At 36.9% G+C, this 24,152-nt stretch overlaps 2 protein-coding genes across 18 annotated transcripts in view; one reads left to right on the forward strand and one right to left on the reverse strand.

Annotated features, from left to right (window-relative positions):
- The window catches only part of LOC131438815 (glucose transporter type 1), a 611,808-nt gene that overhangs the window by 418,021 nt on the left and 169,635 nt on the right, over positions 1–24,152 (reverse strand). The gene's annotated exons all lie outside the window — the stretch shown is intronic.
- LOC131438818 (uncharacterized) overlaps positions 1–24,152 on the forward strand; it is a 151,442-nt gene that overhangs the window by 64,066 nt on the left and 63,224 nt on the right. The window contains exons 4-6 of the mRNA XM_058609129.1: positions 5,343–5,627; positions 5,951–6,600; positions 12,554–13,161. Of these exons, the coding sequence (XP_058465112.1) occupies positions 5,343–5,627; positions 5,951–6,600; positions 12,554–13,161 (1,543 nt within the window). The remainder of the gene's footprint in view (positions 1–5,342; positions 5,628–5,950; positions 6,601–12,553; positions 13,162–24,152) is intronic.

Below are 24,152 nucleotides of genomic sequence, written 5' to 3' on the forward strand. Positions count from 1 at the left end.
CATAGATGATAATGCCTTTAGTGTGTACAGTGCCTAACGAATTGTCATCGCCGTTTCAGTGACAGTTGTTCTTGTTTTCGTATTATTCACGCTCGAAAATGTCTGTTTATGTGCCCAATTCTCGCCATTTGCGGGAAGTTTTACTTTTCTGTTACAATTCGAAAAAAATGCAACTGAAGCGCATCGAATGCTTTCAGAAACTTACGGTGATGCTGCTCTGAGTAAAAGAACGTGTCGGGAGTGGTTTCAACGTTTTAAAAATAATGATTTCGATGTCGAAGACAAACATGATGGTGGAAGAGAAAAAACCTTCAAAGATGAAAAACAATTTACTACGAGCTGAAACCATCACAGGAGATCGCTACCGAACGCAACTGATGCGCCTTAGTCGCGTTCTAAAAGAGAAGCGGCCACAGTATCAAGAGCGACATGGCAAAGTCATCCTCCAACACGACAATGCTCGGCCTCACGTCGCAAAAGTGGTCAAAAAGTACCTGGAAACGCTGAAATGGGAAGTCTTGCCCCACCCGCCGTATTCCCCAGATGTCGCCCCTTCTGACTTCCACCTATTCCGTTCGATGGCACACGGCCTGACAGATCAACATTTTCAATCCTTCGAAGAGTTGGAAAAATGGATTGCTTCATGGATAGCGTCAAAAAAGGACTCCTTTTTTCGAGCCGGGATCCGAAAATTTCCGGAAAGGTGGGAGAAAGTTGTTGCTAGCGACGGACAATACTTTGAATAATACATCTGTAAGCACTTTTTCGCAATAAAACTTTAAATTTTGGAAAAAACGGCGGACTTGTACAATTGAATGAATCTCAGAAAAGTCAAGTCGAACTTTAGTAGAGTATTATAGAGAACAGACAATGAAACAAAAATTTAATTTGGGCAAATACTAAGCTTGTATTGTTAACACATGGACTGAAAAGTCCCGGGCCTAACGAAGAGAACACGTTTTTTTTTGGTTCAAAATTAACTTCATTCATCAACGTCATCTCCATCAAGAGCAACGCCATCATTCCAGCGCCGCTCTAATATTTGTTCTCGATTTTGGTCAACAGTGAGCAAACGCGGCACCCACTTTGAACAAAGCTTTCTAATAGTCAAATGCTCATGCAATGTAAAGACTACACGTTCTTTTGATATCTTCACGATGTCAGCTAACTCACGCAATTTCATTTTTCGATCATTCAAAACGATTTTGTGGAATTTTTTATGTTTTCCGGTGTTACCGCCTCATTTGGACGTCTACTTCGGTCTGCATGACCGGTGTCTCTACGACCTCGTTTGAAGTCAGTAATCCAACGTTTTATTGTTGTTTCTGGTGGAGCGAAGTCTCCATACTAATGTTCAAGCCATTACTTCGCTTGAACGATATTTTTTCCCATCAAGAAGCAGTGCAAAATTTGAACACGAAATTGGTTTTGATCCATTGTTCTGAAAATAACCAAAGTACCGTCACTCTTAGCACTATAACTCACAAACTAATGAATAGAAATGACATGAAATTTTAACAGCTGTCTTTTAGAGCTTAGTATTAACTGAGAAAAAGTGACTGCAATAAAACTAGTGCCATCTATGTGTTAATCCCGAGACTTTTCAGCACATGTGATATTTTCCAGTCATTTCGTATTGTCATCACCTAACAAGACCGATGTATTGAAACAGTTTTTAACTTAGTTTCGCATAATTTATTGCGTTCTCTGCATCGTTATTTGAGTGAAGGTTGGAAGTTTTTATTTATTTTATTCAGAACCGGGAATCGAGTCCGAATAAATTTTCGTAGCAATCTATGTGGTCTTTTATTTACCCCTAAGTTTGTGAAAATCGATCCAACCGTCCGTCAGACAAATCAAAGTAAGGTTCATTTTGACACTTTCAGTCACTATTTCCGTGCTCTCGGCATCTTAGACTAAGACAGTGTGCCTTATTAAATATACCGTTGAATTAAAAAAAGCACTATTTCTGGTGCTCCCGAAACCGAAATAAGTTCATTTAGTCATCAGCTACCAAGACATGAAATCTATTATTTTTGAAAATTCCGCTTCTTTTTGCATTGAAACTTTTTGCACTTACCACTCTGTAGCTTCGAAGCTGGAATTTGGTTTCATATAAAATTCAGGATTTTCCATGTAATCTCAAACTTTTTCATTTGAAACTAAGTTAGTATAAATCGGTCCTACCATCTCCGAGAAAAGCACATATTAATATTTTTGCGTACTTATCGTCGTGTCGTTCTGGAACCGGAAGTCGGATCCGGATGAAATTTTGGAATTTCATGCGAGACTACAAGAACTTTCATTTGAGTCTAAGTCATTGGAATTGGCTCAGCTATCTCATAGGAAAGTGGACACGAAAAATCTCTTCTCAATCCACTTAGTGGTGTGATAATGCCTTCATCTTGTCATTCAAACGGTGTCATTAAAACACATCTTTTTCGTTAGGATGGTTTCTGTCACAAATTTGGGCAGATTTTAAACACAAATTCATTCAGATTGTTTCGGTTAGTTCAGAAGCGAGTGACTCAGCGCTTAAGTCACCCGTTCGACAAAATTCTCGAAACCAAAAGTATCAGAAATAATACATTTGAACTTGATCATTGGTAACTTTTGTGAAAAAAAAGTTGGGGTTAGAAAAAAAACCATTTTGTTTGTTACGTCACTTAGACCAATATATCTCCGGAATCAGAAATGACAGTTACTTGATCTTCGAGCTTGATTCCCAATGACCCAATCGAAGCTTTAAAACGAGCCTAAGTTTGTTAAACTTGGTTCTGCAACCTCTGAGAAATTTGTGCGTTTCTCCATCGATTATATTATCTTTATATAGAGAAAGACAAAAAGGTTACAAACTGTGGCCGAATTTTCTATAGGCGAACATTAATTTTTGGACAAACTCAACTTGTTTTTGCGTTGACGCGTAATGTGTTGTTTACTGAAAAAAAATGCTTTATGACTGCATATTTTCAGAACACTGAATTGAATTTTCATTCATTAATTTTGTAGTACATGACTGTCGTTTTTTTAACCAAGAAATCTCTAAAAGCGCATAGCGTTCTTGTCAATATGTTTCGCATTATGTGCAAAACAAAACTATATATGATTTTTTTCGACAACCTGAAAAAAAAACTTACAAACTTGTACTTACAAACGTAGCTTACTCCATTTTATACGTAATCAATATTTCACTTAAAATGTAGAAACAATCAACGAACCAAAATGCTACTTTGCTCCTCATTCCCCTAAAAGACAGTATGCAAAAAATAGCACAAAACATTTAGTTTTGCTTCCGTTATCGGACTTATAGATTTGATGTTTTCGAGACATTTGATGTACTAGTCAAAACACTTTCTGCCATTCTATATAACGGGTGTTTTTTAGGAGGTTTGTTTTTTTTAGTAGGGATCATTCTATTTTCTGAAAATTGTTTTGACAGTGTAATGTGACGTCTCTACTCAGTATTGTTCGGCAAATTATCATGAATAGGTTAACTCTAGAACACCGCTCCCAAATTGTGGCAATTTATTTTCAAAATCTGTGTTCAATTAGCACTGTTTATAGCGCAAAACAATTGATGCTTTGGAAATCAACGTGTCATTGCTGATATACGCCATGTTTGAAAAAGTGGTCGAAATTTGGACCTCCAGAATGACCTTTGTGAAAATAGTCGTGGCGACCATATGCTCGGCATCATATTCAAATGTTAAATGCCAAGAAGTTATCTACAAAATGAAAAAAAGTGGCCATTTACTAATTTGGCATGAGTTTAATTTAAATTTCAAATTAGCAAGCTCCTAAAAATACACCCTTTAGAAAGAATACGAAACTTTTGAAAAAATCAGTTTGAAGTTCAAATGACTGCCCCTTTTGGTTTCAAAGATATAAAAATATAAGTGACGTAACCGAAAAACGAATTTTTTTACCGCTCAATTTCCTTGGAGATGATTTCAACAAGCTTAGGCTCGTTTAAAGGAATAATGGGGATATTTTCAAAATGGATTTTGGTATGGAATTACAGGGCGATGAGTAAAAAAACTGCAAATTGAAAAGTTAGCTCTCGTAGAAAAAAAAACGTACATACGATCTAAGTTTTCAAAACAGGTAAAATAATTCCTCTAGGTATTGTATGACGACCAGACAAACTCACATCGGATATACCAGTTCCGGAAATACAGTGCCGGATGTACCAGAAATAATGGTCAAAAACTTCAAAATAGAACTCACGGTTCCAAAGCTGCGGGAAAAAAATATTCAATTACAAGAGCGTATTTCTATACATGACGATGAAAAAAACAAATAAAATCATTTGTATTAGCCATATAATTCTTAAATTGTTAACGAGTTGGTGACTAAAAATTTTGATTTCGGATGCATCGGCTCTCGATTCCCTTTTCCGAAATAAACATTTTCGGAAGGAAAGTTTGTTGTTCTGTTTGTTTCTGCTATCTCAAAGAAAATTCTCTGAGATAGCAGAAACGATTCTCAGTACCTTAAGTTTAAATGAAAGGTCTCACGGTCCCATAGACTGCAATTGAATTTCATACGGATCCAACGCTCGGTTCCGGAATTGAAGGATGAAATGTGTTTAAAATTTCATTCAAACCATCGTTTAGAGCGACGAAACCGAATAGGACAAAAAATCTGCTAAGCATTGCGCAAAACCGGTTCATTCTGCAAGTTATGCTAGTTTACGCCCGAACAAACTTTGAATCCGCAAAAATGTATTTTTAATGGTGCACGTATATAAATCCATTACCGGTACCATGACTGAAAAATCATGGAAATCATGAAATATTACTTGTCATGAGACTATGCTTATTACTGATGATTTTGTGAGCAAATCCCATAAAAATTTTCATGGTTTAAATCAATTTGCTTATCATATCATTAATAATAGGTGTGATCTCATGAGAAGACACGTTTCATGATTTACATAATTTCTAAACCATGGTACCAGTAATGGACTTTTATCCGTAAGGTAGAAATAAAATTGGTGTCGCTTCAAGCTGGAATTGACCTTCTTCTCTATCGTGGATCTCGAAAATTATATTCTCACAATCGTCATTATCGAGGGTTCTTCCCAGAAGGGCGGTCCCACTCTCTTCCAAATCGACTTCGAATTCCTTCCCATCATGTGTAACGTAGAACGTTTGATTGTTATCCTGTAAAATAAAACACACACATCCAGATTGGAACATACTAATGGCACAAGCATAACAGGACCCATCGGCTAATGATTTCTAGATCTCAAGGTTCATTAATTATAAGCCTTCCAATCGCAATTGATCCTTTCCGTTCTTGTTTCGATGCCCGAAATTAACCCAATTATCTGCTTTCAGAGCAAATCGACGCCCGGCTGTGATGGGGCCAAGCAGGCGCCAACCGAGCAGTCCAAAGAAGCCCTAACCGATCAGCAGCAACAACGGAAACAAAGGGACCTGGAAGAAGAAATAAAGCGATTGCAGGCAGTGATAAATGACAAACAATCGCAGGAAGGCGGTCTTATCGCCGATCTAAATCGAAAACTGCACGAATCCACCAGTCGCTGCCGTCGTCTTGAACACGCCCGAAATGAAGCAGAGAAACGGCTGCTGCACGCAACCCTCGAGAACGATCGGCTGAATGTAAGTCGGGTTGGATGTGAATTGGTGAACAAGTTTTTCTCGTCTCCCATCATGAGCCGGTCGTCACCCGAAGGTTGAAAAGGTTGGCCCCATCCCCATTTGGGATGGAGTTGTGTAAACTGTAAAGTTTAGATTGCTGTCAGAATTTTCACAACAGTTTTCGCATATCACCGATATGACAAGTCGTAATAGGTTTGGTGTTTGTTTTTCGAAGATGGGATAAATTACTTAGCAAAAATGTCACAATCTGTAGTGTTCGTTCAAGCATTTCGTGACTTTTCAACCCTTTCTTGTTTTTTTTTTTTTGTTTGCTCCTCCAACAGTTTCTCCTGAGCACCCAGATTTCGACCATGACCAACCTACGAAGCGATTTCAGTGCCATTCAAAGTCTGGCCCACAAGCAAATCGAGCAGCTCAATCGAACCCACAGCCCACCTAATGGCATCAGGACCGGCCGAAGTGCCACTTGGGCAAAGAAAGCAAATGCCACCACCTCCACAAATAATCACCATCGCAATTATCGTCACCCTTCCGGTGGTAGTCCCCGCCATCAGCTGAGTTGCAGCAGCACCACCACCTCGCAGGAAAAACTACCATCTGAGCCGGCAAATGCCAGGAAGCTTCGGCACCATTATAGCTTTAAAAATATCGCAGAAAAAGAAAGTGACGACGGTAATGATGCTAACGACTCCAAACAGCCGCACTCACCGTCGAGCGCCGAGGATCAGCTGCCATACGGTGGAAAACCCAAGCCGAACGACTACCGCAGCCATCGGGGGGACCATCGGGAAAGTGGCAGCGGTGATAATGCTGATGCATTCCATCGACACTGGAAAATGCTTCCACATCAGCGGCAGAATGGCGGTTTTCGTCCCATTAGTACCAACGACGACGGTAGTGCGGCAATTGAAACGAATTCGAAACTGACGTCTTCGTCGACTTCCTTATCGACAGTGTCATCCGGTAGCTTAAGGTACGTCGGTAGAGCGGATGTTTAAGAAGTATCGTATAGCAAATATTGATGGCAAGCTTTCAGCGCCGATGTTCTGGCGCCGAAAGCTCAAGCCACTTCCCGCCGTTTCCTATAATAATCTTTTATGGTGGAAGGCACTTTCAATGCTTCCCAGATATTGAAAACAGCATGAAATTGGAGCGAAAATGTACCATTTCAATGTTATTGACTAAGTGGGAGGAAGCGTATAAAATTTAATTGCTGTTTAGTTCAGTTCAGAGTTCTCGGAACGGACGAATAAATTATTTATAATGGCGGTTCAAATAGGCGAACACATGAGAGATAACGCTATTTGTTGGAAGTTACTTTACTGCAAATGATTCTACGCGTTTTTTAACTACCCGATCAGAAGAGGATCATAAGAGGATGCTCTTAAAATTATATCTAAGCTTGGTATTTATATTCCACTAAGTTGTAAGTATATAACTCCAAATCCGAAGCATACATTTTAATTGTATTGAGATTTTAGTGAGTCTGAATATTACTACAAGAGTCGTTATATTTGAGGTAAAAATATACTAGAGAATTGATGAACAATATTAAAGCGGAGATGCGTAACGCACAAATAAAAGACTTCGGAAACCCGCGTAAAAAATCTCAAAACTATAGAGCTGTTGTTGCCAAATGTCTTCAAAAATTCATAAAACTGAAGATTTAGTGCTATCTCGAAAAAAATTTCTTTGAAAAAATCAACTCTGGAAATTTTTAGATTTTCTAAAAAAAATTTTTTATGCAAATAGGGTAAGGGCTCCCTATTTCATCTCATTTGTAAGGACGTCGCCTCGAAAACCCCCGATTTAGCCACTAAAATCACTATAACTGTTACATATTACAGCTTCATTCGCCATGCTCAAAGTTGAGAATTGATTCCCAATTCTTGAAAATTTAATATTCATAAAACAGCTAAAAACACTTATGATGTGTTCACTACTCTGCTCCTAATTTCATCTCAATGGATTTTTATCCATCCTATCGTTGATCCTTTATTAATCCTGTAAATTAGCAATGGCGGCAGTAATCAAAACAAAATATTCCACTATTACACTCTCAGGTTCGAAATGTCAGAATTCTTCTTAAAAACACACGATATTTTTAGAACCAGTTTGAAATCATTTTAACGTTTAAAAATTGTTCGCTCGTTTCCGTTACCTTTCGCTTTAAATTTAAAATTTGAATGTAAAGTTAATTTGGTGAATTTTTAATAAAAACAAAAAGAGAAATTGTTACTATTTAGGCTTTAACCCTTCTTAAAATACAATGCAGAGCCAGAGATGCCATTTATACAGATTTATCTGTATTGTATAGATTTTTGCGTTCGCATACTGATTTAAATCAAAGTACAGATTTTATACAGGTTTCCTAAACTTAATACAGATTTGTACAGGCTCATTAAAAGTAAGTATTTATAGTAAAAATTAGACTTTTCTCTCTGAGTATCTATTAGTATTTGATTTCAGTGATTCTTTAAAAGTTTTTTAAACAACGGATAAATCACATGTTAAAGTGGAAATAAAGAACTATCTTTTAACATCATTTTATTAGTGAAAACAGATAGAGCAGATATAGACTTTTTATGCAAAATAATACATATTTTCTATGAAACCATCTGGCATCCCTGTGCACAGCCGATGAAACACATACACTTAAGAGCATATTCAGTAATGTTCTAGTTCTAGATGCATAATTTATGTCAGTTACAAAATTTAAATCTTAATTTTATAACAAGAAAAACTGGCAGCCCCAGCAGTGTTTCACTCGTGTTTCAAATATACAAAAAATAGAACGGCATCGTAGACCAGTTTTAAATTTGACAGAAGAACTGGTCGAATTAATAAAACTAGAACGGCTTGCTGGAGATACGTTTGTGGAGATATATAACTAAATTATATTATAGGCCACTCATATGAATCTTGCAGCTACTGAATTTGCTCTAACAGCGTTATGTTGACGTATAGCGGAATGAAACCAGTGCTACTAGATTTGCCACAATGGTTATTTCATTAGTATTTAACACGCTCTTTCTGGAAATATTTTTGGAAACCGAAACAGTTTTATAGAAATATTAATATCAATAATATAATTAAACTAATGTCACGGATACCAAAAACATACTTTTTGATGATAATTTGAAGAGAAAAAAACAATTTTTGTTCTGTAACATTATGAGATAAATTGGCAACTTTGCGAAACCAAATGAGATGAAAACAAAGCGCAATCAAGTGAATAAGTGAAAAACTTTCATCTCATATTTTTGAAAACTTTTATTGCTTGTCGGGTAATTTTTGAAGTTTTTAATCGTTAACTAAACAAGTGGCAAGTGAACGTTACTAATTATGAAGTCATCCAGCATTCAATGGTAGTGTAATTGTGCGAAATAGTGATCATGTTTTGAGACGAATCGATTAGTAGATATTCAGAAACATGGCGAACTGTAAATCTTGAGACGAAAATGTGTCCTAAATTGAAAAGTGAGCTTATTTTAAATGAAAAAAAAACGATCACCGAAGAATTTGAAACCATTTCTTTCAATGGAAAAGTGTGACAATTGCTTTTGTAATCATTTCAAAACATTTCACAGTTTCGTTCTGGTAGGTTGTAAAACATTATTCATGTTCAAAGTAATGAGGTGAAGGGATGAGATGGAAATAAGAGCTCAGACGAAATAGAGAGCCGTTACCCTATCTTAGAAATTCATGAGACGTGAAAATTGTCAGATAGTTGACTTGAAAAAAATTTCGAGATAATACCAGATCTCGACACTTCGTGGATTTCTAAGACAAAACAAGAAAACCGCTTAACTCTTAAAATCTGGGTTTTAGAAACGTTTGGTGGCTATTTTACCCCATTTCCTCCATTTCATGATATCTTATTGTAATTCGTCCTTAAATCTCGGTAAAATTTTTTGGAAGTTCACAAAATCTAGCTTATCTAATAGAAAAAAAAAAGTCTGTAGAACCAAATGTAAGAGCCTACATTGGCCGCACGAAACGTTCTAGTGACTATTTTACCCCATTTTTCCATTTCATGATATCTTATTATAAATCGTCCATAAATAATATAAATATTGTCGAATAACTTGACAATTCATGCTTCGATTTAAAACAAAACAAAAATTGAGAAAATTGATGAAACCTTTATTGGAATCAATATAACGATCAATATAATTTAATTCTTAAAGATGATTTCATGCAATTGTTAGTCTCGGCTCCGTTTTAGATGGCCCATGCGCAAGGTCCAATTTTGGCACACTTTCTCCAATATATCGGCCGGTATTTCACGAAAATTGTCACCGGCCCATAATCCACACCAAACAGTGACTTTTTTGGGATGCATTGGTAGCTCTTGCAATGTTTCTGACTGATCTTCACTCCAGATGCGACAATATTGCTTGTTGAAATGAGCTTGCATGAGTCGCTGATCACAATTTTTCGATAGAAAAGGAGATCTTCCTTCAATTTTGCCGGCGCCCATTCAGGATTAAATTATGAACCAAACATTGATTCCTGATTAAATTATAGACCAAACTGAACAAGTTTGACAATGACACAAGATTCACGACTCACGCGTGATCTATCACAAACAGTGTTGTCAAAAAGATACCAGCAAAAAAAATCACCCTTTTTATATCACTACGGGTCTCCTAGAGTGACTATAATCAGAGTGACAACAGCTGTTGGTTAGGAATGATAGCTACCAGTTCCAAACGAGCAAACGACCTGTCAATTCAATGTAAAGCTAATGGAATGTTTTGAATTGTTGCCAACATTACGGATGAGAAGTCGTCACTGTGGTTATAGGCACTCTAGGGTCTCCGAAGCTCCGATCAAAAGTACGTTTTTTCCAGCAATTCTATAACCTTTCAATAGAGAAAGACAAAAAAGAATTCATTGAGACTCGCAGATCAAAGGTTTTTTTCTGGAATAGAATCTGTCCTCAAGAAGAAGTTCGAAGCTGCATTCTTATGATATGCAAACCATGCATACACGTGAAGCAAATGTAAAACCCTTATCCCGGATTGTAACAATGCAAGTTCGTGTAAAGGAACACTATTTCTCCGCTTAAGGCCTGAGGCTAGTGTGTTTTAGGGCGTTTTAAAGGGCTATATTCACGCTTCAAGTCTGATTTTCTCAGAAACGGTGACGAATATCAAAAAACCCAACTGACAATCCCTTGGAAAATTAGTTTAGATTATTCTGTGAAAATTTCAGAATGATTGTTTGACTTTAGCGGTCGGGAAAGTCTTTTTTCTGAAGGAAGAATTGCATAGCTGAAAACGGCAACTTTCAACTTGTTCATTGAATATCTCGCCTTCAAAAGCATGGAACAAAAATCTATCCTGACAATGTCCAGATAATTTAATTTAGATGCGATTAGTGCATAAAACATATATGTTGTCGCGATATAAATTAAGTGAAAGTTATTTTTGTGAAGGTAAGTCGATTTTTATGGCGACGCCATTGTTTTCTGATCCAGTTCCCTGGTAACGTAACGAAACATGAGAGAGAAATAAAATCGGTTCAAAAAGGCTGCCAAACAATCGATAGCTTTATTGGATTTTATGTGATGTAGTCAAACTTGTAACCGAAAATATCAAAACTTTCTTGGCCACCCGGTCACATCGAGAGTCATTTTGCACATTTGCGAGAGAGCATGGAGAGAAATGTAATACGCACAGCGAACCACGTGGTTTTACGCGACCTACTGGCCTCAGCCCTTAAGTCCTGAGGACAGTGGGTCGCGTATAGATTTTGAATCGACCACGTGGCACCCTCAATGACCTTTGCGTCTGCGTGTTTAGGAATCTTGGTGAGTCAATTTTATTTCTCTCCGTCTTCCTAACGCTACTAGGAAATTAATGTGGATAAAATGGCGGCCACATCGAATCTAACTGTGTTTCATGTTTTGTGCAACATGTTTTCTTGTACTAATTGTATCTAAATCAAATAATTTCGACATTGTCACGGTAGATTTATGAAAGAAGCCTAAAAAGTAAAGATATTCGATGAACTAGTAGTGGTATGTCATTCTCAACTGAATTTTAAAGACAATATTATGTCTTGAACGTACAGTTGTCAGTCTTTAATCACTGAAAACAACTTAGAAAACAATATTAGGACTCTTGCAAGAAGCAAAATTCGCTTGATATTAAATATTGATTTCATTCTGATTTCATTTCAAGCTTGATTTCAAGGTTGTAGATTATCAAGTTTTCAATTGAGAGTGTACGTAAAAATGTACTCTTACCTGCCGCTACCTGATTTTGGATTATAAACCTACAAAGCACGCTACACATTTCTTTACGATCAAGTCAAAGTTTGAGTAGATAACGACCTAATTTTAAATAGCTTATAGAAGAGCTCGACAATGAATGATTTCTCCTCAAAAATGGATAAAAATGATTTTCAGTGTAGACAAATATGTTCCGACCCTTGTTGGCAACACTATTAACTAAGCACAATCAATATCGACGAAATTTAATTCCAAGATTTTTTTCTGATGCAATTATTTTACTACAAAACTGGTTCGCTCACCAAAATAATAATTTGATTAATGCCTAGCAACACAATTAAAATAAAATTAGGGCAGAGTGACTGGAACGAAAGTTCGCATTAAATTTGAAGCACATGGCGCGGCGAAATGTACCGCGTACAGAAAAGTCTCTTTGTGGCAAAATGCTGACAAAGCTTCTGCAGTAAGTACACTCTGGAATGTGATCGATTGCCACTAAACATGCCGAGTTGGTATGTGCTGCTTGTGAGAAAACTTGCTACACAACAAAACTCTACCCCCACCCACCCGATCGCATAGTTGTTACATTATTCATGACGAAGTCATAAATTTAAACACCTTTCCGTCACACTTCTTTGTATTGCTGTTTACATTTACAAAAACATCATCCCTCTGCTCCTTTCAGTTCGGTGAAGCGTGTCCTTCCAAGTGATACCGACATGGGCGCACTGCCCCCCGCGGAAATCATCATCATCCCAGGTGATCCAAAATCTTCCCAAGTCCCGGCTTCGCCCGTGCAAAGATCTCGTCCTGCGAACGCTACGGCTGCTGATGGTAACAATTCTGACAGTTGCGACACTTCCATCAAGACTAATGACTGCGTCAGACTCGGCCGGGAATCAGACCTGCACCACCAAAACCATCGCCGGCGGAATATAGGGCGACCAACTGGGAATATGGTTTCGTCTTCCAACGGCGGCGATACGGGCGGCACCGAAAGGAATGCTCCTTCTGACGGTAGCAATGGCAGGGGAAAATACCCAAGGGATTACGGTGATAAATTTGAGCTGCGTGAAAGTTACTCGCCGGCAGAAGAAAAGAAGCTTTGCCAAAATCGCCCGATAATAGGTCAGATTAGAGACGGAGACCAGAAACGCTGCCGATCGATGTCGAGGAGCGGCAGGTCGGGAACACAACCGGAGGAAGTGAAAGAGCCCGAGATTGAAAGGACGACTGGCAGTGCCGCTAACGAGCCCGCTCCCGCTCGAAAGGAGGAGTTTTCTATTGACTTTGGTAAGTGATGTAAATTTATTTCAATCGGAAAAAGCTGCAGTACATTCAGCTGCGAAAGCAAGTGACAGAAGACAGAAGGTTCGAAGCGAGCCGAAAGGACCAAAAGCCATATGAAGTTGTTAGAAACGGGACGGTAGTTGGGTGTTCCCGCATCTAATTAGCTAATTTCTTCAGCTGGTGCTGTGCGATTTTTCCGAAGGGGAAAGTGGGGGGTTTCACGGACGAGAGACTTTGTCAATAATGTGGGTTGACGAGGATTGTGATTTCCACAGGAAACTTTCTCGTATCCAACAATCGAAGTTTAACTTGGTGCTGTAATTGTCCCCATAAACCGAATCTCGACTTGGTTGCTTCACTGGCGACGAGAGGCTGGCGGCAGACGGTATCGAAATTAAAAGCCGCTAACGTGTGTCCTAATACGGCAAAGGATTAGCATCACGATCTTGTATAGTAAGAGACATATTTTCAAACTTTACCACGGGTATTAGAAACTGAGTTATTATCAGTTTAGTAGTTCAGTTTATATCCGGAACAGCGATCAGAGGCTGGTTCATTAGGAGGTTGATAACTCAGTTTGCTTTCTTCGAACAAAATTAGCTTGGGTGGCGTGTAGTATCTAGTAACTTTAGTATTTTTTTTTTCAGTCAGGAACTGATTTTCTGTGTTCTCACTGAAAGACGGTTCAATAAAAGCTGTAATTCAGCTAGAGGTATACCGGGCAAAACAGATAGACCTATGGGAATCTGCTTTCGACGGTGAAGTTATAAAAAAGCATTTTCGATAAACAGTTCTAGTCTGGCAGTGAAAAAAAACAGATATTTTAAAATCCTATTTTTATGCTTCCATTACCAGAAACCTAATAAATTCGGTGAATAGGTTTACTGCGAAATCGATTAATTGGTGCAGTATCTCTTTCGGTGAAATGGCTTTTGTTTGAATAGTTTTGTTAGCTTTACGCATGGCCTTCAATTCGTCAGTGCAGAACAATTTATATTAAACTGTTATGCCATCTAATTGTTCAACATAAACCGCTAAGCAGAAGTAAAAGTTAATGGTAATTGTATTCAAGGATGGCTTTTATCGTATCGAAGAACGCTCATTTCCAACTCTTCACACGATTCAATTAGTGCCATCAAAGAGAAACAAATATCATCGCATCAACAAAAAAACCGGCATGGTTCATTTAACATAGAATAGACACCAGTGCGAGAGCGAATTTCTCTCGATGACATGACATGATGACATGAGGATCAAAGGTTAGCACGCTGCTGTGGGGATCCTCTCTGAAGCAACAAACAGTCGCTTATTCTCGTTTCGCGATCCGATTCTATACAGGCAGTTGATAATTGCGATAGAATCATTTTACTATTGCCGCTTATTCTAAATATGTGCATATAACCTTTGTATAATTTGTGTCTATGAAAATGTCTGTGAATGTTCCACACAAGGGTTTTGAAATATTGCAACCTAGTATGAGAATCATCAAGTCGAATCATCGATTCGATTTTCTGCGATAATTGTCAACTTGCGATTCTCTCTTGGTAAATTCCACACAGCACCAATCATTATCAGACTGTAATTTTTTTAGGGCCGTGAAATACTCAGAGTATGAAGTAGAACGAAGAAACATAGAAAAATTCTCTCGCGGTTCATACATTGAGAGACTTGAGTTCTTGTAGCATCTTCTACCGGATTGAAAATGTTGTATACAATATAGAAAAAAAACGAGCAGCTTCTGTTAAATTTTCGGCAATTACCAACACTGATTGTGATACACTTTTAATATTTGCACTAAGGTGCAATATCTTTCCTAACGTAACGAACAAAATCATGTTTTGGCATATGAGTTAATCTATTTTTGCTTCAGGAAATACATTGCGCCTCGATGCAAATATAAAAAGTGTGTGTGTTTATATTGAACTTCTAGGTGACATAATAATTTAACATAAACTGACGCGCACTGACAACTCGAAGGCAAAAAGATCAAAAATAGATCTCACTCACTTTTCTCACCGATGGTTTCCACAAACTTAGAATAAAAAAAAAGGTCTCATGGTCCCATACGGAATTCCTGAATTTTATTTGGATCCGACACCCGGTTTCGGATTTACAGGGTAAAATGTGTTAAATATTGTAAACCGTCATTTAAACCGGCGAAACAAAAACCGTAAAAAAATTCTAAACTGAACTCAAAACCGATATTCCCAATCTTATGGTCAAATTAAAGGGCTTATAATCCTACCAAAAATTACTGCATATTTTGGGATACAACAAAAAATTAAATCATTGTTTAGAGTACAAGGCCAAAATCGTATAAAATCGTCAAAATTTGAGTAGTAGATTTTGTACGTCATGTTGGTTGGTGGCCGTACGAACCGACCTCGATTGTACCGGTTGTCGGGTTCCGGTGCTGGAAGTACATGAGCAATTCTAGAATTGCTTAGCAGATCATCAGACTCCACCTTCTCCGATTTGGATGAAACTTTGCAAATGGCTTCAGTATGGCAAACCATAAGTTTCATTTTTCAAAAGGCACAGATGGGATAGCCATCAATCTGTAGGTTTTAATAAGAGTTTTAAAATAAAAATTATCAAAAAAAATAAAACCATGCTTTTTTTATTTAACTTTTTCGGATTATTTTGTAATTATCGAGAATTAAATTTGTTGTCAGTGTATATTTTTTTAGAGTGCCCAATCGATTCCCTACAACTTCTTCCTGAACGCCATTTTTGTGCAATTAACGGTTTTCGAGTTACAACGATTTGAAAAAGGCAATTTTTGCGAAATGCAAAAATACATACACCCTCTGTAAAAATCAGCCGTGAGTCGTATTGACCTCTCCATTGGTTCAAAACTTATGGTTTGCCATACTGAATCCATGTGCAAAGTTTCATCTAAATCGGAGAAGGTCGATTCTGATTTTGTCACTTTTTCGTCTACTCATTCCTGGAATTGCTTAGGGGAAAGTCTTATAAAGCGCCCCTACTAGCCAAAATGCCCCCTTTCTTTTCTTAAGCATTGAAGACTTTTCTGAACCAAAGTTTTATCACTAACACCATCTTTTCGTAGGATCTTTCTGCTATGCAAGTTTGGTGGTTGTCGTTTGCTGGAAAGTATGAAAAAACTGAAAATTTCATTTGGCAGCTTTTCGATGTAAAGTTTTGCTTCGACTAAATAGATGTTTTATCCGCCATTTCTTTGACATACTAATTATCTCAAAACAGTAACCTTATGGACATTTCAAGAAGCATAATGCATCATTGTTGTGGGATAAAATGTCTTTTGTTGTGTGTCAAGCCACTGATTTGTTGTGAGACATATTTAACGGCTGCTGGGCATTATGTCTGAGGCGAGCGAAAAAAACTAAGAATGTGGCCGTTTTGGAAAATGTGTTTATATCAATCAATTCTCATCTTTTCTATTGGAGTCATTGAAAATTATGTTCCTCATCCGAATTGCAATGAAATATTTACATTCTCGAGGAAAATATATCAATACACTTGGAAATATCTCAATGTTTTCTTAAGGGGGCATATTATAACACTTTACCCTACATGTTATAGTGAACCCACTTCGTTTTTTAAGGATGGCCTACACGAGCAAAGCACTGTTGCATTCTGTAGGTTATACTAGTTAATACACAAGTAATCCCTAATTTTTCTTCGATTTTGTTTTCAAAATATCTCGAAAACAGTTGCTCGCATCGTCTTGATGTCAAAGAATAATTTACTAAAAATTTCACAAGGATTACAAAAATGATAAATTTGACAATCGAGAACCCAGACTATTTTAAAAAAAGAGCGTATTCTCATGAAATATCCATAGCTTCCTATGAGCTTTTTCATTGAACGTAGCTTGGAGAATAATATTTCATTGCTCAAATACATTTATTCCTATACAAACATCGTTTTATGAAAATTGTTAATAAGTTTTTCCTCGGGAAACTTTCTCATTTATCATCTCTCCAACTTTCTATAACGTTCATTAGTTTCCTTGTAACTAGACATTTTTTGTGATATAAATTTTTAAAAAATCGTACGGTGAAATCACTGAGAATTTTGAAAAATAAATTGTATATACTTTATGTTTCGTCTTCGATTCGTCAGTACATAACAGTTTATGTTGAACTTGTATGTAACCTAGCAGCTCAACATTAACCGCTAAGCAGACAAAAAAGTTTCTGCTACTTACAGAACACTTTTTGTCGTGAATACGACTTACTTTACTATGAGGCGCCTTTTTAAAACTTATCCTCTGAGAGAGTGACAAGTTTTTGATCGTGAATATCTCCTGTTGTATCTAATGGATCAACATAATTCTTGCTACATGCCATCGGAAATATGATCACAATTTTATGATAACATTTTCAGTTGTGTGACATAATCTCAAATAGTTCAAAATTAAACTTTTCTGGAATGTTTTGTATAACCGAGTATCAAAGAGGATAATTCATAAGGCGCGTTTGCCTTTCTCGTATTTTGAAAGCTCATAGCTCAATGATCGATAGAAGGATTTATATAATCTAACTACCAATAAAATCGAAAATTTTCAACTTGAACGTGTATTGCAACAACATTGAAATTTTTCAAGAGTACACTATTGAAAAACCTGTTTGATTTGACCCATGACAGTGCCAGCCATTTTTCCTACCATTTGCTGAGCAACTGTTCCCGAAACAAGACACACACGAGAGCAACATCGAGGACCTGTCGTCTCACTGTTTCCCGTTCTGCGGAATTTTTGGCAAAGGGGCTATCCGTACACCGCTACCAGTAGCAGGTATAAAACAAAATGTGATGTGAGAAATAGCGTCATTTAAATTGAAGCAGCTACTCTGATCGTACGAGACACCGTCAGCACCGTCAGGCACCGAAAACCGGTAAAAAGGCAGCCAAAAAGTCCTGCAAGGCCCATTCAAAGCACTTTTCAGACAATTCAAAGCACTTTCCAGTGCTAACGATCATCATGAAGAACTAGTTGAATTTTGTCGCTTTCCTACCATTTTCTGAGCAACTGTTGCCGAAACAAGACACACACGAGAACCATCTCAGATCTAAATGCAGATCTTGTTGATTGTGACAATACAAGGCACTTTTTAATGCCACAGATAATCATTAAGAGTTAATTTAACTTTCAATATTTCCTACCAAAAGATTCATCAAGATGGAAATTGAAATAATTTGTACCGTCACTAACACATTCAATTACGAACGGCAATGCGAAAGCGAAAGTGATGATGTTGAACACATCTTTATACTAGTATGGGGTCGTGTGAAAATATGCTATACGAAACAAGGTTGCCATATATACAGATTAAGCTGTATTTTATTTATACACACATATATATATATATATATATATATATATATATATATATATATATATATATATATATATATATATATATATATATATATATATATATATATATATATATATATATATATATATATATATATATATATGTATATATATACAGAATACTCTGTATTATTATTATTATTATTATTATTATTATTATTATTATTATTATTATTATTATTATTATTATTATTATTATTATTATTATTATTATTATTATTAATATTATTATTACTATTATCATTATTATTATTGAAATGACTCTTGCATACCGAAGACCGTCGATAAATTTCAGACCACTGAAATTTCGAGAAGAATCAGATATCTTCGAACTTCATAGCCTCAATAAAAATAAACTACAAATTTGTCGTACCTAGCCTCCTATATTAGCAAATTAAAAAGGAATTGTTTCAAGTTTGGAATATATAGTTGTAGAATAGTAACTGTTTAATGTAACTAATCTGTACTTTAATTTAGGTGCATCGCTTCAAACTCTATTAGTGAAAAAGGGAAAAGCTTACAAAATTCATACAATCAATCAACTAACTGATATTCGGAAAATTGATGGGAGCGTGCCAGTTTTTTTTTTTCGTATTCACGACACCCAGTTATGTCTCTGACATTACCCACCCGCCTTTTTTTTATTTGCACCGAAGTGCAACGTTTTTACTGTCGTGCCGAACGTAAATGAGTTTCGACTTAAACTGGCCGATTCAGGCGATTCAAGTGAATAAATTTTATATTTAATTTTACGAAAAATCAGAAGATATTTTTTCAGTATATATTTTGTTTAGAAAGTTCAGTTGATTACCTACAACTTCTTTTGAGACATATTTTTTGTAGAAGCTATACATTTCTAGTTATAATTGTGTGAAAATAATGTGGCTAAACACACATACGCCCTTTACAAAAAATTGTCTTGAGTGAAAAAAATCTCTAGACCAGTGAAAAATACCAGAATTTCAAGTTTCATGGATACATAAAAATGTTGCTTTTTACATTTGTCATATAGAAAGGTTAGATAATTATAGTGAAAACCTCCTCCGGATGCCAAGTGTTATATAATCCCGATCCGACTTTCGGTTTCTGATTAACATTGACTTCAGGAGTGGGGTTTGTAAGGGGAGTTAATTTTGAGAACTGCTAGGAAAATTCATCTAGCTCTCAACATTCTTTAGTTGATGGCTAAACAAACTCATTTCGGTTAAAGAATTCACTTCGATTTCTCACACATAGCAAGACTGATGTTCATAACTTTAGATTCAAATAATAGATAACATATTTCAAGTAACCGAAGGTTCAGAGAAAATGTAATAATTTGGCTCAAGCATCTTACAACATTCGTGAACTGAAGTTTACGTGAGAGAGTAATCAACCACACATGAAAGTTCACGCGACGCAACTGAACGAACTTCTTAGTGACCTCACTTGAATGACGATGAGAAAGAAGATTAAAGTCTGAGGACAGAGGGTCACATGTTAAGTTTTAAATTGACCACGTGGCTCGCTCAATTCCCTTTGCGCATCGTATTTCTCTTGTACTCTCTTGTATTTTATTATTTTGATAAGAAGTTTTATCACATTAATCTATCGTATGGGTTAGACATTACATGGATTCCAATGAACAATGAAAAAATATTCAACTTTCACAAAGATTGAATGTCTGTGTGTTTGGCAGCCTTGTCGAGCCAATTTTATTCCTCTCTCCTTTTTCAGAATGCTATCAGGAAACCAAAGCGAAAAAAAAATGGCGGATGCATTGAAACTGACTTTGTTTCAAGACTTTATTTTTATCGCTATAACATATATGTTTTTATGTACTAATCGCATCTAAACTAAATTATCTAGACTTTGTCACGTTAGATTTACGATACAAGCCTTCAAAGCCGAGATATTCGATGAACAAGTAGAGGTATGCATTTCCGAGCGTTCCAATTTTCAGCAGTTCTTCAGTCAGAAAAAAATACAACACGACCGCTAAACTCAATGAATCATTCTGAAAATTTCACAGAATGTTATCAACTAAATTTCGAAGACATTGTCAGGTGGGTTTTTCTATATTCTGCACCGTTTCCAAGAAAATTTAATTTGAAACGGGAAAATAACAAAAAAAAAAAACTACCACTTTTCGGTACTGTCGTCAGCCCTTAAATCTTCAAAACTGATTTTAAGACTTATCAATCTGGGTAGATGGAAACAGCCAACAAAGACCAAGGCAATTTCAATATCATATCATGACTTATTATTTCTAAACCGTCATAGTAATACTTGATATTGTCTTGATATTTCTTTAAAGGAATCAAGAAATAGTGTAACAGCTGTTCAATATCAGTATTAATTATTGCATCTCATTTTGGTATTGATGAAATATTTCAATTGTTTCAATTACAACTGATCTAATAGTTCAATCTTCGCGTGAAAAACAATTTAATATGTAGCTTCAGTATTAGATAAAATAAATATTTATAATATTATTCTCTTTTGAATGTTGAAACAGCAACTGCCTAAGAAAATCGACTTTTATAAATATTTTATTTTTGATTTGATATTACAATCAATGTCGCACATAACAGATCGGCTGAAAAGTTCGTATCGTTTCTATGAGAGGGCGCCACTAGAATTAAATCCATACCATTTTCAGTTAGTACCAACCTTCAAAAGATACGTGTATAAATTTGACAGCTGACTGATTATTAGTTTGTGAGATATTGCATTTTGAGTGAAGCTACTTTTGTTATTGTGAAAAAAATGGAAAAAAAAGGAATTTCGTGTGTTGACGAAACACTACTTTTTGATGAAAAAAAGTGCCGCCGATACCAAACAATGGCTTGATGAGTGTTATCCAGACTCTGCACCGGGTGAAGCAACAATTCGTAAGTGGTTTGCAAAATTTCGTGAAAAAAATCCACAATATGATTTTCAATGACCGTAAAGTGAAGTTGATCGAGATAGCTGACACCCTAAAGATATCAAAGGAACATGTTGGACATATTATTCACGAATATTTGGATATGAGAAAGCTTTGTGCAAAATGGGTTCCGCGTGAGCTCACAATCGATCAAAAACAACAACGAAAAACCATGCTGAAATTGAACGAATTGGGCTTCGAATTGTTCCCTCATCCACCGTATTCTCCAGATATGGCCCCCAGTGACTTTTTCCTGTTCTCAGACCTCAAGAGAATGCTCGCTGGTAAAAAATTTAGAAGCAATGAAGAGGTAATCGCTGAAACTGAGGCCTATTTTGAGGCAAAGGACAAATCGTACTACAAAAATGGCATTGAAAAGTTGGAAGATCGCTATAATCACTCTATCGTCTCTGATGGCAATTACAATGAATAATAAAAACGAATTTTGGCAAAAAAATGTGTGTTTCTATTAAACGGTACGAACTTTTCAGCCGAACTGTTATTCTTTATGTAAGTAATTCATTCATCCATCTTCAGTGCGAACTTCTTTATAATACTCACAGCCGTCTCGAATAACGTTGAATTATTCACCGCACAAAAGAGAAGAGTGAAAATGAATAAGCAACAATCGTAAGGCCAAGTCTTGGCATTAAATTCTTTTTGTGGAATTTGGCCTTTCTGTTTCAACAGACTTCGCAGTCGATTCTTAGCTTAGAGTATTATTGCATAGCTAGTACTATGATCCTACTGGCACTAAGAATCCTTCCAGGTCGGGGTTCGAACATATGACAACTGGCTCGTAAGACCAGCGCCCTATGCATTGAACCGTCAACCCGGGCAAATAATCGTGGAGAACTCGAATCTACTAATACTTTATTTGTTGCTGGTATAGATTAGTTTGTCATTCGTTCATTTACTTTACTCCTCGAAAGGGGTTCGAATAGCGTCACTGTGATGATCGTTGGGTTCCATTCATATCTCGTGAGGTATCAGCAATGCACAGTGGTCCGAAACGGGAAATTAGCGTGAGAAAAATATTTTCACTATTAAATATTAGTTTTTTGTACTTGGTGTCTTCAAGAAAGTTGTTTGTAATCAAATGGCGCTCCTCTTGATGAAAAAAGTTGTTAGGGTGATCCTCATTTAGATTGAAATCTGAAATCTAACTTTCTTAATTGAACTCAAACATGATTTTGTTAGACCGCTCCAGTCAATGACCAGCATGCGGGCCACCCGCCGGGCCTTCGTAGCCTGGGGGTGTTTCCCGCGGACCATCACGGACCGAAGAATGCGGCCAACATAGAAAATTACCATCGCCATCTGGAATCATCTCATCCTAAATTCAATTCACCGGCCACTACCGATCGCCAGATAATATATTACATAATGATACTACTCTAGTTTTAAGTTAGACGATAATTAAGATTAGTAAATACCCTTGGCATCTTAGAGCTTAAGCAGTGTGCCTTAATATTATATTATATTATTGAATGATTTTGTTGTAGGATAAAAATGTAGAAAATTTTATTTTTTTTTTTTTTTTTTTCAATAGTATAATATATATTTTCAGGCACACTGCTTAAGCTCTAAGATGCCAAGGGTATTTCCTAATCTTAATTAACGACTAACTTAAAACTAGAATAGTATCATTAGATTATGTCGTCTAGAATTTTTGAAAAAAGCTTTTAGCTGGTATTCGGCAGGTGTCGGTGAATTGAATATTGCATGAATTCCAAATGGTGCTATATATGGCCGCTTCCTTTCGCGTCGTGTGGGTCCGCGGGAAACACCCCCAGGCTACGAAGGCCCGGCGGGTGGCCCGCATGCTGGTCATCGTCTGGAGCGTAGGACCGTAGGCGGTGATGGTGATGTTACGAAGAGATGAGAAAATAAAAAAAGTAAATATTGTGAAAACCGAGGTAAATAGGGGGTATGGAAACAAAATGTCTGAAAACTACAGAGATCTAATTAGTTGCCATCGAGATGGTGAAGAGACATGGAAGGGGGGAACGAAAAGTTAGTAACAAAAAAAGATCTTGTTAGTTCCAATGAAGATGGTGGAGGGACGGTGATCGAGAGAATCGAGCGGATGTTAGTTTCGAACCTGTAGGTGGAGATTATACTTTCTGAGCGAGGTATAACAGATTACACTTGGATATTAATGTGTTTGAGGTACTGGTATATAAGAAGCATATAAGAGATATCCCGACTAGCCAACACATCTCGGACCGGAACTTCAGGTGGTCTACCTCGGGCCCTTAGGGAGTCCTTTAATAAAGACCTGGCGTCACGATACTCCGTACACGTCCATACGACATGCTCGATGTCCTGATAACCGTCACCACAAGCGCAGAGACCGCTCTCCACGATTCTAATACGCCGGAGATGCGCGTTGAAGGTGTAATGGTTTGACATGAGCCGAGACATCACACGAATGAAGTCACGACTCACGTTCATCCCCCTGAACCAAGGTTTCGTCGATACCCTAGGGATAATGGAATGCAGCCATCGTCCCAGTTCGCCATTGCTCCATGAAGTTTGCCAACTTTCGAGAGTTTTCTGACGAGAGATACTGAAAAATTCATTGAAGCAGATTGGTCTTTCATAAATATCACCTTCTAATGCGCCCACCTTAGCCAATGAGTCTGCCTTTTCATTGCCCGGAATGGAACAATGCGAAGGGACCCAGACTAACGATATTAAATAAGACCGTTCAGATAA

Source organism: Malaya genurostris, chromosome 3, assembly GCF_030247185.1.
Source record: "Malaya genurostris strain Urasoe2022 chromosome 3, Malgen_1.1, whole genome shotgun sequence".
Taxonomy (NCBI): domain Eukaryota; kingdom Metazoa; phylum Arthropoda; class Insecta; order Diptera; family Culicidae; genus Malaya; species Malaya genurostris.